This window comes from Rutidosis leptorrhynchoides, chromosome 4 (assembly GCF_046630445.1).
Source record: "Rutidosis leptorrhynchoides isolate AG116_Rl617_1_P2 chromosome 4, CSIRO_AGI_Rlap_v1, whole genome shotgun sequence".
Taxonomy (NCBI): domain Eukaryota; kingdom Viridiplantae; phylum Streptophyta; class Magnoliopsida; order Asterales; family Asteraceae; genus Rutidosis; species Rutidosis leptorrhynchoides.
The window spans coordinates 589,159,439-589,176,410 of record NC_092336.1 but is presented as its reverse complement, the minus strand read 5'-3'; the positions used below and the strand labels follow the sequence as shown (position 1 = coordinate 589,176,410).

Here is a 16,972-nt window from a genome sequence, read left to right as displayed (position 1 = left end):
GCTTTGATGATGATTGCTTGCTATGCTTGGAGTTTTCATTACATATCATATCAATCAAAGACATTTAATGTTCTAAATACAATGTAATCTATTTATCTTCCGCTGCAAAACTCAATAAAACGTCTCATATAGAGTCGTTCTCGTTTATACAACTGTGATTTGATATAATTAGTCACAAATACCCCATGCCCTATTTGGAGGTGTGACACTAGTCGACTAAATCACCGCTTGCCAAATGCTTTTGCCTACACATGCATTCGCTTGACCCGAGTTAAAATTTATATTTAATAAATGCATGCATTTGATAGTGCTAATATTTAACGCAAAATTATGTAGTATTGAATTAATCAATTTTGATGGTGAATATACCTTGCTTCAAAAATACAGTACTAATATTTCAAATATAGTACTAACTAGTTGTGGAGCCCTCGCTTCGCGCCGGGGGCTCCGTTTTGAATGCGAGTTAAACAAAAGTCTTTCCTTTTGTGAATCTATTTTGTAAAAAATAATTTTTTTCGACATCTAACATTGAAGGGTTGTTCCTTTTGTGAAAGTTGCTTCTTTTAGCGTTAAAGTTAGTTGATCTATTTTGTAAAAAAAATATTTTTCGACATCTTTTGGTAGCATTGAAGGGTTGTTCCTTTTAAGAAAGTTGCTTCTTTTATCGTTGGAGACAAAAAAAAAATGTAGCACAGTAGTGGTCTATGTGGGTCCTACTGTTTGAGCGCAGTGTAGAAGCCGTTAAAGCGTGGTGGGTGTTTTTGGTGTTAGTGATGGGATAAATAATAATTTATAATATAGGTATAAAGTAGGGGGTTCGATTTGTATTTTAATGAAAGTTAGTGGTTGGTTTGTAAAAAATAAAAATTTGAATAGTACTATTCAAATTTTGTCTATTAGTTATATTGGTAATGGTAATATACCTTGCTTCAAAAATACAGAGTATCATTTTTCTTTTAATTTTTTTTTCTTTTTGTGAATATAACAAAAATTGATGTAAAAACGAGGTTGTTTTCAAATAAAAAACGCCATCAACAAGGAATAAAAAAAAAGGGGAAGCTCGCACCTTGAAAAAAAACTATGTAACCGAAATTATCTATAAATGAGCCTCCCTAACAACCCCAAAAACGATAAAGACAAACCAACCAAACAAATCCGATTACAAGACGAAAAGAGGAATCACATCAAACTAAGTATCAAAACGAGCCCAACCACTCAACCTCCTGGACCCACCATTTTAATTGATCGTTAACCGTTTCTTTCAAGAAATTCTTTCCAGAACGATTATCTATCTTGTATGATAATACATGGTAGATCCGTCACCCGATAGACTCTAGTCGGCCAAACGTGTCATCATAACATCGAAATCCGGAAAAACCTCTGGGAACATATTACCTCGCCCGATTGTCGATGAACCGTCTTTGATACTGTGAGTGATATTTCAGTATCACTGTGAGTGATATTTCAAGTCATCTAGTGACTATCACTGTGAGTGATATTTCAGTATTCATGTTATTGAGACTTTATTTATCAAAATAACTAACTGGATTATAAAATTCCACGTGGACAAGTATACTCCCACAATATTGACCATTTTTTCGAAAATATGATAGAATTTTAACCCGAAGAAAAACAATAGGGCGCTAAAATAATCGTTCCTCAATTTCATTTTATGGCGATGATTCCGGCAGCTCCTTCTTTTGGTGCTAGCAGTGCACAGATTCGTTTGTTACCACCGATCGTACACACCACTCGCCGCCTATCTGCAATTCCGGCCAACCTATCTTCTTCGGCGCGCGGCGGCGAAGCGGTGGATTGGGTGGATGCGACATCTAGCTTCTTCGAACAAGATACTAGACCTATCATGTTATTTGACGGTAATACTCAATACCTAATTTCAGCTATGTTTATATATATATATATATATATATATATATATATATATATATATATATATATGGCAGGATCAAAATCTTTCAAAAATCGATGATGAATGGTAAAAGTAACCATTCATCTGGTTAATTTATCATTCATTTTGTTCGCGATAAATGATAAAATTAATCAATACTATAAAAAACAGATGAATGATTAAATTAACCATTCATCTATTTTTTTATCATTCATCGTAAACAGATGAATCTGTTTTTTTTAGTATTGATTAATTTTATCATTCATCGTGAACAAAATGAATGATAAATTAACCAGATGAATGGTTAATTTTACCATTTAATCATTTATGTTTACCATTCATCATCGATTTTCGAACGATTTTGTTAAAAAACTTTTTAAAATTTTTTCGTTTTCTTCTATTTGCATGTTAAAGGATCGTTTTTTTTTAAATTTTTATTTTGAAATTTTACATATCCCGTTTGTGCCCCATTTAGTGCTTATCCATGGATTGGTCCACTATATATATATATATATATATATATATATATATATATATATATATATATATATATATATATATATATATATATATATATATCGATGTATCATTTACATGTTTTATATATATTCTCAATCCGTCAATTGCTAACTGATTAATTACTTCATTGTCTATTTCACTGTCCAGTAAAGAAAATTAGGTTTTTCGACTTTTTTTTTTTTTTTTTTTTTTTTTTGTAGTCTGCTACAATTGGTGTGTGAAGTGTTATATATACACTTTATGTGGATATAATATGGATTGTTTAATTTTGATAGGTGTCTGCAACTTATGTAACGGAGGTGTGAAGTTTGTACGTGATAATGACAGGCAAAGGTTTCTCTTTCATGTTTTTCTGAAATTTACTTCATGATATATTTTAGGCTTTGAGTGTGTTCTTATTGTGGTTGTTTCCTTTTCAAGTTATTCTTTATGCTTATTTTTAAATGTTAAGTGAACAATACATCTTATGTGATGAAAAGGTCAAGGGTTTGGGTACTTGAAACACCGTTCTAGAATATAAATTATGTTATGTACACAAACCTATATCCAAAGCCCTTGTAAATACAAGGTGCCTTGGTCTAACAAAGTCACTTTTCAGAAGGAGGAGCTTTGATATTGGCTCTAAAATACAAGTTGCCTTGGTCTAACAAAGTACATTTAGGTTTGATATATTGGCTCTAAAATTCTAATGGTAAATAGTGAGCCTGTATGGTTCTAAGAATTAGAATGTATGCCAAGTTGGATAATTTAAGGTTTTTGGTTTATTGACACGGTTTATAACCTCCTATTTGCGAAAAGGTTGATAGTATCACATTTTATAAAATTCTTATTGTTGAAAGCTAAATGTGAAGTTCTTTTATTTATTAGGAGGTTCACTATTTATTGGCTGTACTGGAACATAATGATTCAGCAGCTGAATGAAGATAATGAAATAGATTAGTGTGCTTTATGGTAGATAAAAGTTGTATTCCGTAACTCGAACAACTGGGCGTTGTATTCAGAATATTACACTGCACTAAATGGACTGGGATCTCATTCAAGTTAACATGAGAGGCCATGAAAGACAAAAAGTGGGTCCCATAAAAAGGTAAAAGTGGGCTCCAACTTACAATAGTTAACCTTCATTTTTTAGGAAAATACGGTTTGAAGCCCTACAAAGCGATGCAGGCAGGAATCTCCTACGGAGGTCTGGAAGAGCTCCTGACGATATTTCAAGTGTTGTACTTGTCGAGCAGAATCGGTAAGCTTATACACCAATCCTATTGCTATTGTAGCTAGACTACCTTGAGATTGTAGTGTATGGGTCATCATTTGAGGAGAACGTTGTCCAGAAGATAATTGTGAGTCTTAAGATTCACGTTGAGGGAATACCTCATCTTTATGTCCTTGTAAATAGATATTGATGACTGTTGTACTAATTCTTAAGGTACTATATTTACCACTAGAGGTGGCAATTTCTGCTCATTTACTTCTTAGTGTTCTGTTGTTTTCAGTTGTATCTGATCTCAAACGGGTAAAATTGGCCAAATCATATATTTAGCTAAAAGGAGAAGTGGGAACGAGTCAAATAGGTTGAACGGTCTGAAAGTCACTAAAAGTATATATAATTCTGAAAGTCACTAAAAGTATATATAAAATGTATAGAACCTCTAAACTATTTTTTTTTTCTATGGATTTGAACTATTTATAAGATAGTATTGTTTTTGCAATCATTATTGATGCGTAAAGCCGTCAATTATTTATGTACAATTCTATTTTTTCTTCCCAAATGGGTCTATTGGACCTGAACATCACTAAAAATGACCCATTTCAAACTAAACCCATTTTGACCCGTATCCCAAAACTTGCTTTAGTAACCGTATCAAGCCATTCATATGCAACTTATTAGCATTAACTGTGTTTTAGATCATATATCAAGTCAGAAGCTGTGTTGAAGATCATGGAGTACATAGACTTGCCCTTTCCTCAGCTAGCGTTCTTTCTTCAGTTTGTACCTTTGTGAGGACTTATCCTTGCCGATTTGTTATTGATGTTATCCTTCAATGAAAATGATTTGATGAACCGTATATCTTAAATCATGCCCGTTTCTTGCTGCAGATTCATCAGGGATATCGTGTATGAAAACATTGCGGATAATCGTTATGCTGTATTTGGTCGTTCAGAAACATGTGAACTTTAGGGTATATATTTTAAAGGTAATCTTTACGTACAATTAACTGCTTAACTAATGAAGCTGAGTTGTATTGTTAATTACTTAAAATGTGAACTAGCAAATTAATGTTCACTGCTTTTATGTCCATGTCATATTATGCTGTCATACATACCTTCCAATTACATTCTATAATAAAGTTAGGTATCTAGAGTTGTATGCATTAAATATATATATATATATATATATATATATATATATATATATATATATATATATATATATATATATATTAGAATACATATCTTGATGAATTTAAGTAGCTCGTATCATACTATATTATATTATAATCTGTTAAAATAAACATAAACTTGATGCAAGAGTTATTATGCTAATAAGATATGCTGTGTGTCACCTTAAGCCTTATAAATGCTGGTCTAAGGTTTTAGGCAATTAAATGAAGGTTTTACATGGCTAGCTCTTCCATGTGCATTGGTACAGCTGCCATAAACTGTTCTTCCTTGAATTGCTGACTTGATATACACACGATCCATCACAATGTTTGTGCATGCAACAGTTTTACTGCAACTTAGGTTTATGACATTTTCCATCATTGATGTCCCTGATATTCCTCTGTATGTGATGTCACTCAACTTTACAGCCGATGTCTTTGTATTTGAGAATCCCACATATAGAAAAATATCAATAAATTCGTCTGACTAATATACGTGGAAAAAGCTTGAGATTAAAGCATGTCTATCAAAACTGTAGCATATGTATTAATACGTACGAAGTATGTTGGATAAAATAATATAGGAGTTTTATAGAAAGGACGCTTGATTATTTTGTAAGCACTCTAGAAATTCTCTATTAAGATCCCGTTAGAGATAAATCATGTAACCGAAATGGACCCATTCATACTTAAACGAGGTTGTAAGATCAACCTGTAACTGTAGAGTGTGAGAGAGAGAGAGAGAGAGAGAGAGAGAGAGAGAGAGAGAGAGAGAGAGAGAGAGAGAGAGAGAGTGTGTGTGTGTGTTAGACATTAGCTTAAGATGCTTACAGAGAATAGGCAGTTTTCCTGAGTAGGACAATAGTTTTGGTCAATTATGATTGGATTGTACACCGCATCGAACTTAATGCCTGCAAATGAGATTTTCCTTGCATAACCACTTCCTCCCTGTCGAATGAAAGCAGCCATCCATTAATTATAATTTGATAAAGATTTATGACAAAAAGTTATAGAATTTACATATCTATTTAAATTACCTGCCAAGTTTTGATCCGTACTCCAGTTAGCGTTTTTCTCATGGTACAGTTCTTAACATCTACATTTTCTACCACATCAGTTCCTCCCAAGGATCCAATACTACACGAAAAGGTACAAAAAATTTGATATGAAATTATGACTTGTTCTATAATTCCCAACAAGTATAGTTGGCTCTTAGTTTCTTGCATTATAAGCTCTGTAATACCTTATCCCATGGCCTGGACCGCACATGATACCACTGATTTTGATATTAGATGAACCTCCACTAATAGCAATACAGTCGTCTCCTATGGTTATACAAGATTGAAAAAGGCCGGCTGAAATTCAAAGAAAAATTATCATGACAAATTCGGAAAGTAGTTAAGATTACCTGTCGCGATAATTGAGTCACGTATATTGACATTAGTGGAGGTCGCCACGTTAATCCCGTCGGTATTTGGACTTGTTTCAGGGGCAATGATGTGTAAATTAGATACGATGACACCATTACAAGTAGTTATTGTGATATGGACTCGTGGGCTGTTTAAATGTGTTAAACCATTGAGTCGCAAGTTATTGCATCTTTTAAACTGTAAGGCCTGTCACAGAATTCAAATCATAAACAAAATTTTACTTTGTAATAGAGGTGAAAAATGTGTTGCTTGGGTGGGGTCGAAATGGGTCGAGTTGACTAAGAAATTATATATCTAGTCTTAGATTGTTCACTTGTTAGTTATTTTGTGCATTAAATGGGTTCCATTTGACCCTTGTGAGATAAAACATATCTGAAATGGACCAGTTAGAAAGTAAATGGGTTGAAATTGTCATCTGTAGTAATTTGCAAAATACCTACTGAAAACCAGTGCAAGGATACTTGTTAGTTGTTACTTACCGCTGGTGCATGACAAGTTGTACCCTGAAATCAAATTCAAATGCGTTATTTGTAAAAAATTTGTATAATGCGGTTTAAGATTAAACCAATAAATTAAGTAACTACTTACCGGTGCTGGAGGAGTAATGCAGGCATCCTTCCACCAAATAGGACCTTGACCATCTATTCGTCCATTTCCACTCATTGTAAGACCGTTCACCAGCGCAAATAAGATCCATCTATCGTGGTAATGACCAAACCAATCTGTTTTCTTTGTTGGAGCGACGATGTTACCTGATACCTTTTTTCGACAATATAAAAAAACATTTAACCTTGCACAGTGGCGGAGACAGGGGATGCATGTGGATGCTTTGCCACTCTCAACTCCTCAAATCGGCCAATTATAGTGTGTTAAAAGTTGTGAATTGATTGCTATGATTGCCTAACTATGAATACAAGCCTCCATTAAATATGAATAATATATAATAATTTTTTACATCTTTGATCCAGTTATATAAGTAGTATATGAAATTTTTATATTGATTTTTAATTGTTGTGAATTGACTCCCTTATTTATAAATTCTGTCTTCGCCTCTCACATTGATAGGTTTCATGTGATGTCATGTAGTATGCCTAAAAGTTGCAAAATGGATAAGTTGGGTCAAGTAGGTAACTAGGGTTGTAGTGATCTACTTACTTGCTATGTATAATTTGTGTTAAATATGAGCAATATAAATTAGATTACCTTATATAAAATTATTGGAAAGTCGAGAATAAAATGAAATCACTGTTTATGTTATAATAATAATAATAATAATATAGATATGGATAGTCAATTTTGGTGTATACATATAGTCAATTTTGGTACACAAAGTATGTATTTTTATATTGAGATTTTAGGCTATAAATACTCATGAATACAAGCATTAAACTTGCACCATTTCTCACACTTACAAAGTGTTTCTTTCTTTCTCTCCATTATCATCTTTGTTCTTACACTTCATTATTAGTATTCTAAATCAAGAATCAAATCACTAAAGGTAGTTATAAGCCTACTGAATTATAACATCAAGAATCAAACCACTAAAGGTAGTTATAAGCCTACTGAATTATAACACGTTACCAGCACGATAATCTTAATACTAAATATGGTTGGCTCTGCCACCAAAATGATATATGGTCGGTTATACCACCAAAATGATATATGGTCGGTTATACCACCAAAATGATATATGGTCGGTTATACCACCAGAATGATATAGGTCGGTTATACCACCTGAAAAAATATATGGTCGACACTGTCGCCAAATTTTCATTTATGTTTACTAATATTTATATTTTTGTTATATAACATTTATTTATGATTGCTTACACATGGTCGACACTGTCACCTACTTATCATTTATGTTATATTAAATTTATGTTTAATGTTTATATACTTATGAATATAAATTGACTCTAATTTATCATGATGTTTGTTTTAATTTTTGATAATAGAAAATGTCGAATCTGGAAAAGCTTAAATTTACTCCTTTAGAATCAACTGGAAACAACTACATGCCATGGGTTATAAAAGTAAAAATGCATCTTAAATCAATGGGCATTCTTGAAACCATAAATGAAAACAACACTTGTTCTGAAAAAGAACAAGCTACGGCATGTTGCTTTATTCATCAACATATTGATGAATGCTTACAAAATAATTATGTGACTGTAGAAGATCCCCATGTTTTATGGGAAGGTCTCAAAAGCAGATTCAATAATCAAAGAGAAATTTTACTTCCAGCTGCAATGGAACAATGGAGAACATTAAGGTTCCAAGACTTTAAGAAAGTAAATGAATACAGCTCAGCTCTGTATAATACATGTTCACAACTTAAATTCTGTGGACATGAAATTAGTGATGCAGACATGATGGAGAAAACTTTCTCCACAATGAATGCTGCAAACATCACAGTGCAAAGAAATTTGAGAATGCTAAAGTTCAAAACATATCCTGAACTTAATTCATATCTCTTAGTTGCAGAGCAAAATGATGAGCTATTAATGAAAAATCAGCAATCCCGTCCTACTGGTACACTTGCAATCCCTGAAGCAAATACTGCAAATAATTATAAACAGGGACAAGGACGCGGGCAAGGTCGTGGTTATAATAACCATCACCATCATCATGCCAAAAGCCATAACTATGGTAGAAACCATCCTTATGGTAATGGTAATGGGCGTGGACGTGGTCGTGGTCGTGGCCGTGGTGGTCAAAGAAATAGTAATCCACGAAAATATAAATATCAACCACAAAACAAGCCCATTAAACAAGATGTTGAAGAAAATTCTTCTAAAAATTCTGAAGAATCTTGCTACAGATGTGGTAGAATGGGCCACTGGGCTAATACTTGCCGAACATCTAAACATCTTGTTAAGATGTATCAGGATTCGCTGAAAGGTAAAGAAAAGGAAGTAAATTTTGTGGATAATATTGATCCAACAGTCACTGAGAAACCATCTGATTTATATGAAGATTTCTTGAATGTTTAAGTTGTGTGTCTTTTGAAAAATAAACGATTTAATATCGTCTGTCTTTGTCATTATGTTTGCTAAATGTTTCAGTACTATCTATTTGCGTTTAAAATATTGTGTAATATTAATGTACTCACTATTTATTTCTTATATATGAAGTTCAATATGAATTTTGCTGGAATACAACATCAATCAAGTGGTGGAGATCTCTGTATAGCAGACAGTGGAACTACACACACTATACTTAAATCCGAGAAATATTTTATTGATCTAAAACCAACGGAAGGAACTATACATACAATATCAGGACCTGCTAACTTGATAAAAGGTATAGGAAAGGCAAATTTCATACTACCAAATGGTACAAAATTTTTAATAAATGATGCCTTATTTTCTCCCAAGTCAAGCAGAAATTTATTGAGTTTCTCCGACATATACCTTAATGGGTATGATTATCAGTCGGTAACAACAGAAAATGAGAAATATTTAAGTATCACTGACAAGAGTCATGTGGTTGAAAAACTGCCAAGACTTAGTTCTGGATTACATTATACACATATAAATGTACCAGAAACACATATGGTAGTTAATGAAAAATATATTGATCCTGGTGTATTCAGTTTATGGCATAACAGATTAGGCCATCCAGGATCAACAATGATGAAAAGGATTATTGAATGTACTCATGGACATCCACTAAAGGATAGAAAAATCCATCATGATACAATGGTTCCATGTACATCTTGCTCTCTTGGAAAATTGATAACTAGACCCTCACCACTTAAGGTTGAGAAAGAATCACCAATGTTTCTTGAAAGAATTCAAGGTGATATATGTGGACCAATTCATCCACCATGTGGACCATTTAGATATTTCATGGTTCTAATTGACGCATCTAGCAGATGGTCTCATGTTTGTCTGTTATCAAGCCGTAATGTGGCATTTGCAAAATTTCTTGCCCAAATTATTAAATTGAGAGCACATTTTCCTGATTACACCATTAAAAAGGTGAGACTTGATAATGCTGGTGAGTTTACATCTCAAGCATTTAATGACTATTGCATGTCTATAGGAATTGTTGTTGAACATTCTGTTGCTCATGTGCATACACAAAACGGTTTAGCCGAGTCACTGATTAAACGTTTACAGTTAATTGCTAGACCATTGATAATGAGAACAAAACTCCCTGTATCTATATGGGGTCATGCAATTTTACATGCTGCTGCATTGATTCGCATCAGACCGAGTGCAAGTCATAAATATTCCCCCCTACAACTTGCTTTTGGTCAAGAGCCAAATATTTCCCACCTTAGAACATTTGGTTGTGCAGTGTATGTTCCAATTGCGCTACCACAACGTACAAAAATGGGTCCTCAAAGAAGGTTGGGAATATATGTTGGATATGAAACATCTTCAATTATAAGGTATATTGAACCTATGACAGGAGATGTTTTTACAGCACGTTTTGCTGATTGTCATTTTAATGAAACATTGTTCCCTAGATTAGGGGGAGAAATGAAAAATAAAGAAAACGATGTTTCATGGTGTGAACCTCAATTAAAGTATCTTGATCCTCGCACAAAAGAATGCGAGACAGAAGTTCAAAAGATAATGCATATACAAGAACTTGCAAATCAATTGCCTGATGCATTTACAGATACAAAAATGGTGACAAAATCATATATACCAGCAGTAAATACTCCAGCTCGAATTGAAATTCCAAAAGCTGGCAATAACGTCACTCATGAATCTTTGCCACGTCAGAAACGTGGAAGACCAATTGGTTCAAAAGATAAAAATCCTCGAAAAAGAAAATCAGCTGATAATGAGGTAAAAGAAAGTGTTCAAGAAGAACCAAAAATCAGTACTCCTACTGCAGAGGAGATTGATGATGTCAATACAGAAATTGCAATCAATTATGCATATTCAAAAATATTATGGAACCGAAATGAAATGAAAAATCTTGATGAGAAATTTTCATTTAATGTTGCGTATGACATCATGAATAATGATGATGATCCAGAACCAACATCTATGGTTGAATGTCAAAATAGACATGATTGGGCTCAATGGAAAGAAGCAATACGAGCTGAATTAGAATCACTCAATAAAAGAAAGGTTTTCGGATCCATCATTCTCATTCCTAAAGATGTGAAACCTGTAGGATACAGATGGATTTTTGTCCGAAAAAGAAATGAGAAAAATGAAGTTACAAGGTATAAAGCTAGACTTGTAGCTCAAGGTTTTTCTCAAAGACCAGGAATTGATTATGAAGAAACTTATTCCCCTGTTATGGATGCAATTACTTTTAGATACTTAATCAGCCTGGCAGTTTCTAAAAATTTAGAAATGCATCTCATGGATGTTGTGACTGCTTATCTATATGGATCACTTGATAGTGATATATATATGAAGATACCTGAAGGATTTAAGGTACCAGAAGCATCAAATGCAAAACCCAAAGAAATGTATTCGATTAAATTACAAAGATCTTTATATGGGTTAAAACAATCGGGACGTATGTGGTATAACCGATTAAGTGATTACTTGATAAGCAAAGGGTATACAAATAACCTTACTTGCCCTTGTGTTTTCATTAAGAAAACAACATCCGGATATGTGATCATAGCTGTTTATGTTGATGATCTTAACATCATAGGTACAAATAAAGAGATCCATGAAGCCATTCAACTTCTAAAGAAAGAATTTGAAATGAAAGATCTCGGAAAAACCAAGTATTGCCTTGGTTTACAAATTGAGCATATGCCTAATGGTTTACTTGTACATCAAACAACATATACTGAAAAGATTTTGAAACGTTTCAATATGGACAAGGCAAAGCCATTAAGTACTCCTATGGTTGTTAGATCACTCAATGTTGAAGCTGATCCATTTCGTCCATGTGAAGATCATGAAGACATTCTTGGACCAGAAGTACCATATCTCAGTGCAATTGGAGCTCTTATGTATCTTACAAATTGTACAAGACCTGACATTTCTTTTGCAGTTAATTTGTTGGCAAGGTTCAGCTCTGCTCCTACCAAAAGACACTGGAATGGGATCAAACACATATTTCGATACCTTCGAGGAACTACTGATTTAGGATTATTTTATTCTAACGAATCAAAACAAGATTTGGTTGGTTATGCAGATGCAGGTTATTTATCTGATCCACATAAAGCTAAATCTCAAACTGGATATGTATTCCTAAATGGAGATACTGCAATATCATGGCGTTCTCAAAAACAAACACTTGTTGCTACATCATCAAATCATGCCGAAGTGATTGCATTACATGAAGCTACTCGAGAATGTTTTTGGTTGAGATCAATGACACAACTCATTACTGATTCTTGTGGACTAGAACGCGATAAAAGTCCAACAACTATCTATGAAGATAATGCAGCTTGCATAGCACAGATGAAAGAAGGGTATATCAAAAGTGACCGAACAAAACACATACCACCTAGATTCTTCTCATACACTCAAAATCTCATTAAGGACAACCAGATTGAAATGAGATATGTGCAATCCAGCAAAAACTCTGCTGATCTTTTCACGAAAGCACTTCCAACTGCTATTTTCAGAACACACGTTCATAACATTGGCATGAGACATGTTCAAAAGATGTAACAGCTGAAGCGATGTCTAATTGAGGGGGAGTCAACTCCATGCTGCACTCTTTTTCCCTTAGCTAAAGTTTTTTCCCACTGGGTTTTCTTTAGCAAGGTTTTTAACGAGGCAGTAATTTATAGTTGATCTTCAACAAAATAAAATTGCTATCCAAGGGGGAGTGTTATAATAATAATAATAATAATATAGATATGGATAGTCAATTTTGGTGTATACATATAGTCAATTTTGGTACACAAAGTATGTATTTTTATATTGAGATTTTAGGCTATAAATACTCATGAATACAAGCATTAAACTTGCACCATTTCTCACACTTACAAAGTGTTTCTTTCTTTCTCTCCATTATCATCTTTGTTCTTACACTTCATTATTAGTATTCTAAATCAAGAATCAAATCACTAAAGGTAGTTATAAGCCTACTGAATTATAACATCAAGAATCAAACCACTAAAGGTAGTTATAAGCCTACTGAATTATAACAGTTTATGCATTAACAATAAATGGATGAGGGGATTAGGTTTTTTCTCTTCAAATTATTCGGAGAGCATAACTATTTATACTAAGAACGATCATGGCCTAATCGGGTTATCATATGATCTCTTTCAACCTATTAAGACGTGTTAGGTTAGCAATCATGTGATGATGTGTACGGAACCAGACTTCACATGTCCGGTTATACCTGTTTCGCAAATTGGGAGTTTGAATGTAATATTACTACCATGGTGATGGAGATTTATACCCGTGAGCCAAAATATTCATTTTCTTTTATGAATGTCCTATAGGGTAAAGGTATACCTGGACGTATATATTCGAAGGCTTGCATGGACCGCTGAAAGTTATAGGCTTCAAGAAAAACGTCACTCCTCTTGGTATGACTAATATACTCCTACGATTCCCTTGCGATTGGCAAGCCGCTTTCCATGCCTTCATAAAAGCCTGTAATATATATTTGCATCACATTTATGTGTGTTTTGAATATAGATTCTAATTCTGTGTTATAGATTTAGTAAAATTGTACTATAATATTACGTACTATCACATCCTGAATGCAATTTACAATCATACAGAACTATTTGACTAACCGGTGAGTCGTCGGTTTTCCCATTTCCTTTGGCGCCAAATTTCATCACATCAAAAATATTGGAGGTTGATGCAAGACTGATTCTTACACTAGAACTTAAAGCAAAAGAGAGCATACTTGATAGCAAGACCAGAACCAATGTGACCATCTGCACCTGCATGAATATGAATGTGATGCTTACTAAGTGCACTATAACAAAATCCAATATGAAATTTACTTTTGTGATAAGATTTACGGCCAAATATGTCAACCATGTTTCCTAACTAAATTGTCCTAATAATTAGACGTAAGACTAATAGTCTATTCGTCTAATACTAACATATAACGCAGATGCTATACACACACCCACATAAGACTAATAGTTTATTCGTCTAATACTAACATAACGCAGATGCTATACACCCACACCCACACAAGGCCATTCAAGAAGCTTGAACCTACAACTCGTTGTCCATTGAAGTGCTTCTCACGTACCGTTATGATTGGTTTCTATTTTGTGTATTAATTCAAGAATCTGTACAAAAGGGTTTTGAAATTTAATTAAATTAAAAATTAAAGTAGACTCTTACCATTCTGCCAATCTGTTAAGACAACTTATGTTACTACAATTGATTCTCAGTGAAGTGTCCCTACTGTCATTTTCATGTGTGTGTATATATATACAAATATGTTCTTTAATTAAGGGGAATGAAAGTTTGATAAGCATTATAATATTAGTTTGTACATTTTGTCAAAACACGTTAGATTGGAAGCAACCGATATGATTGCTCATAACAACCTTTATCACTACGCAAAATGAAAATTTCTGTACGGATAATTTTTCTAAGCATGCATGCAAAGTCAACTTATCTGCTTGTTATTATTCCTATCAATCAAGAGTGCTACTTGTCTTTTACTTTATCTGCTTATTAGTATATTTAAACGGACATTTTAAAAATATATACAGCCAATCTGTTGACTGTTGATAACAGTTGGATTGGGTGTTGCGTATGTAAGTAACGCAAACTGTTGAGGGATTTTTTGCTGCAGTGTCACAGGTGGTATAACCTAGCCGTCTGATCGTTTTATATCAATTCTTTTGTTTCGTAAATTTTCCTGCGCATTTGCAGTGGTAACCATATAAAGGCATGTTCTCGAGACTGATTGTCTACGGCAGGCGCTGGCTGCACCGACATACAAGGACGGAGGTTACTTGGGGGGGGGGGGGGGGGGGGGGGGGGGGTGTTGTGGCCACCCCAAAAACTTTTGTACTTATTAGTAATTTTTCGTATTTTATGAGGACTATATGTAAAAATTAAACCTTGGCCCCCCTGAATACACAACCGTCACTTTTGTAATTTGTTTTAAGACTTCAAGAAATTTTGGGCTTTAAGAAATTTTGGCCCACCAGTCCACTATGCTGAGGTTTTATTTTTATATTTGAAACTACATGTTTTAGTTGATTTTTTTCGGCCCCTGTAATATGAAATTTCAAGCTCCGTGCCTGCCGACATATATATTGCACATGTTCCCACATATGTTTTATGAGCTTCCCATCCGGTAGGGATATTGGGAGGTGGCGGCCCGAAACATAAATTTATTGATCGTATATATGGACGTGGAATGTAACCAGTCTTGGTTGAGTACATACTTTCATAGGATGGTGAGCAGGTGACTGTTGGGGCTGGACCCCTTGGCCTACTACCTGTTAGCCTAACAATACTCTGTTGAGTTCCTTGCGCGGCCTAGTTGCAGCTCTATAGGTTGGAGGTTTAGTCTTAGCTAGCCTTGGTCATGGCGCTCTGGGCATAAGTGCAGTTGGTGAAGCTCGAGTTGACGAACTTGTTGGGGTTGGAAACGTGGACCAACCGGTGCTTCCGACAATGTCAGGTTCCCTTGATTGTCAGTATTTCCTTCAGCCATTGATGATGAATGCTTGAAAATTCAAAAAAACCTTAAAGAGACCGATTAGTGAAACGTGAAATAAGAAAAGAAAATGTGTAAATAAGAAACAAAAGTCGTTAAAACCCTAGTAAAGTGTCACATAATTGATCCTTCGAATTGCGCCAATTGATCAAACATACTTACACGGGTTAGGATGAAGACATACTTGAGTGCAATAATTAGGGTTTAAGGACAAAACATTATTCCAAGCTCTGACATAGGTCGTGGATAACCCTCACCAAAATCGTAAAGATTCCGATGGAGTGGCCGATCGTTAAGTCCACCAACCATCCAACACGCATGCATGATCGAGTGACCCAAAAAGGCATGAAGGATTCACAGTTCAAGGGACATACCTGAAAGCCTTAGAGATTGCGATTGTCTTGCGAATGCTTATTCGGCGACTTGTGTACTTGTTATGTATGAACGTAGTTTCGTTTTGGGGTTTTAGGGACTTGTATTTGTAAGCCATCAATCAGAACTGTATTAAAATACAAACCCTAGTTACATGCAATTCTTTCCATAACTAACTTACGTAAATTTAGGAAACCAAATCAAGATTGATCTTATCCTTAAGCTGAAAGTTAAACACGAGCTTTTTAAAGATAGCATCCAATGGTATAGGCGCACCCCCAATTTCGCAACTATGTCATTGTACTTAAATGATATGTGGCGTGGACGCTAGATATGTGACTTGATATGTGTATATCGTACGTGAATTTAGGGTTACATGCACATAATATGTGGACGCCTAATTATGCGCATGATTTTTTTGAACGACGATATCGACATCGAATGCTCTCATCTGTCACCCACATACGTGTTAGGAGGAAACCCAATTCGCGACGATGTTGGCAGTTCCATCGAAGGTTGGGAAAGCCCCCTCAGAGACCTTCCCAAATTGCATTGATGTTGACAGTACCATTAAAGGTTGGAAACTCTCTGCTTGGAGTGAGAATCGAACCTAGGTTGGCAGTACCCCAAGTTGGATCGCACCCTAATACCACTCAAGGCAAGCTTCGGTGGTAACTTGACTTATTTACACCATATCTGCACTATTATTTTGGATCTGAATTTTAAAAAAGTTCAAAGATTTTTTATATATGTTTCATTTAGTA

The 16,972-nt window shown here is 34.4% G+C and overlaps 2 protein-coding genes across 6 annotated transcripts; one reads left to right on the top strand and one right to left on the bottom strand.

Moving 5' to 3' along the window:
- The first annotated feature begins 1,563 nt into the window (after nt 1-1,563).
- LOC139839750 (DCC family protein At1g52590, chloroplastic) lies at nt 1,564-13,873 on the top strand. Of its 5 annotated transcripts, none has more exons than XR_011757054.1 (7): nt 1,568-1,877; nt 2,704-2,761; nt 3,561-3,668; nt 4,334-4,426; nt 4,526-4,623; nt 5,896-5,958; nt 13,633-13,873. XR_011757054.1 is itself a non-coding variant. In XM_071829900.1 (7 exons), the coding sequence occupies exons 1-5, from the start codon at nt 1,673-1,675 to the stop codon at nt 4,605-4,607; spliced, it is 546 nt and encodes a 181-aa protein (XP_071686001.1). In that variant the 5' UTR covers nt 1,568-1,672; the 3' UTR covers nt 4,608-4,623; nt 5,927-5,958; nt 13,633-13,873. The 5 variants fall into 5 exon arrangements, 4 of the variants coding, with proteins under 4 accessions (XP_071686002.1, XP_071686001.1, XP_071686000.1 ...); XM_071829900.1 differs by having other exon boundaries at nt 5,927-5,958; XM_071829899.1 differs by lacking the exon at nt 5,896-5,958.
- Nucleotides 5,015-15,833, bottom strand: LOC139842905 (probable polygalacturonase At3g15720). The gene is made up of 10 exons (XM_071833003.1): nt 15,780-15,833; nt 13,933-14,085; nt 13,646-13,786; nt 6,828-6,998; nt 6,719-6,742; nt 6,218-6,425; nt 6,053-6,164; nt 5,847-5,946; nt 5,641-5,757; nt 5,015-5,296 (listed from the first exon to the last, which is right to left on the bottom strand). Exons 1-10 carry the CDS (start codon nt 15,831-15,833, stop codon nt 5,015-5,017), a joined length of 1,362 nt encoding a protein of 453 aa, XP_071689104.1.
- Nucleotides 15,834-16,972: the final 1,139 nt, after the last annotated feature.

Bases quoted from the DNA above. Each gene is read 5' to 3' on its own strand.
- LOC139842905 (XM_071833003.1), bottom strand. From the start codon at position 15,833: ATGGCTGAAGGAAATACTGACAATCAAGGGAACCTGACATTGTCGGAA. The intron at 6,426-6,718 runs GTAAGTAACAAC...ATTCTGTGACAG, and splicing joins CAACTTGTCATGCACCAGCG to GCCTTACAGTTTAAAAGATG. The intron at 5,758-5,846 runs GTAATTTAAATA...TTCATTCGACAG, and splicing joins TACGGATCAAAACTTGGCAG to GGAGGAAGTGGTTATGCAAG.
- LOC139839750 (XM_071829899.1), top strand. From the start codon at position 1,673: ATGGCGATGATTCCGGCAGCTCCTTCTTTTGGTGCTAGCAGTGCACAG. The intron at 3,669-4,333 runs GTAAGCTTATAC...ACTGTGTTTTAG, and splicing joins GTACTTGTCGAGCAGAATCG to ATCATATATCAAGTCAGAAG. The intron at 4,427-4,525 runs GTGAGGACTTAT...TTCTTGCTGCAG, and splicing joins TTTCTTCAGTTTGTACCTTT to ATTCATCAGGGATATCGTGT.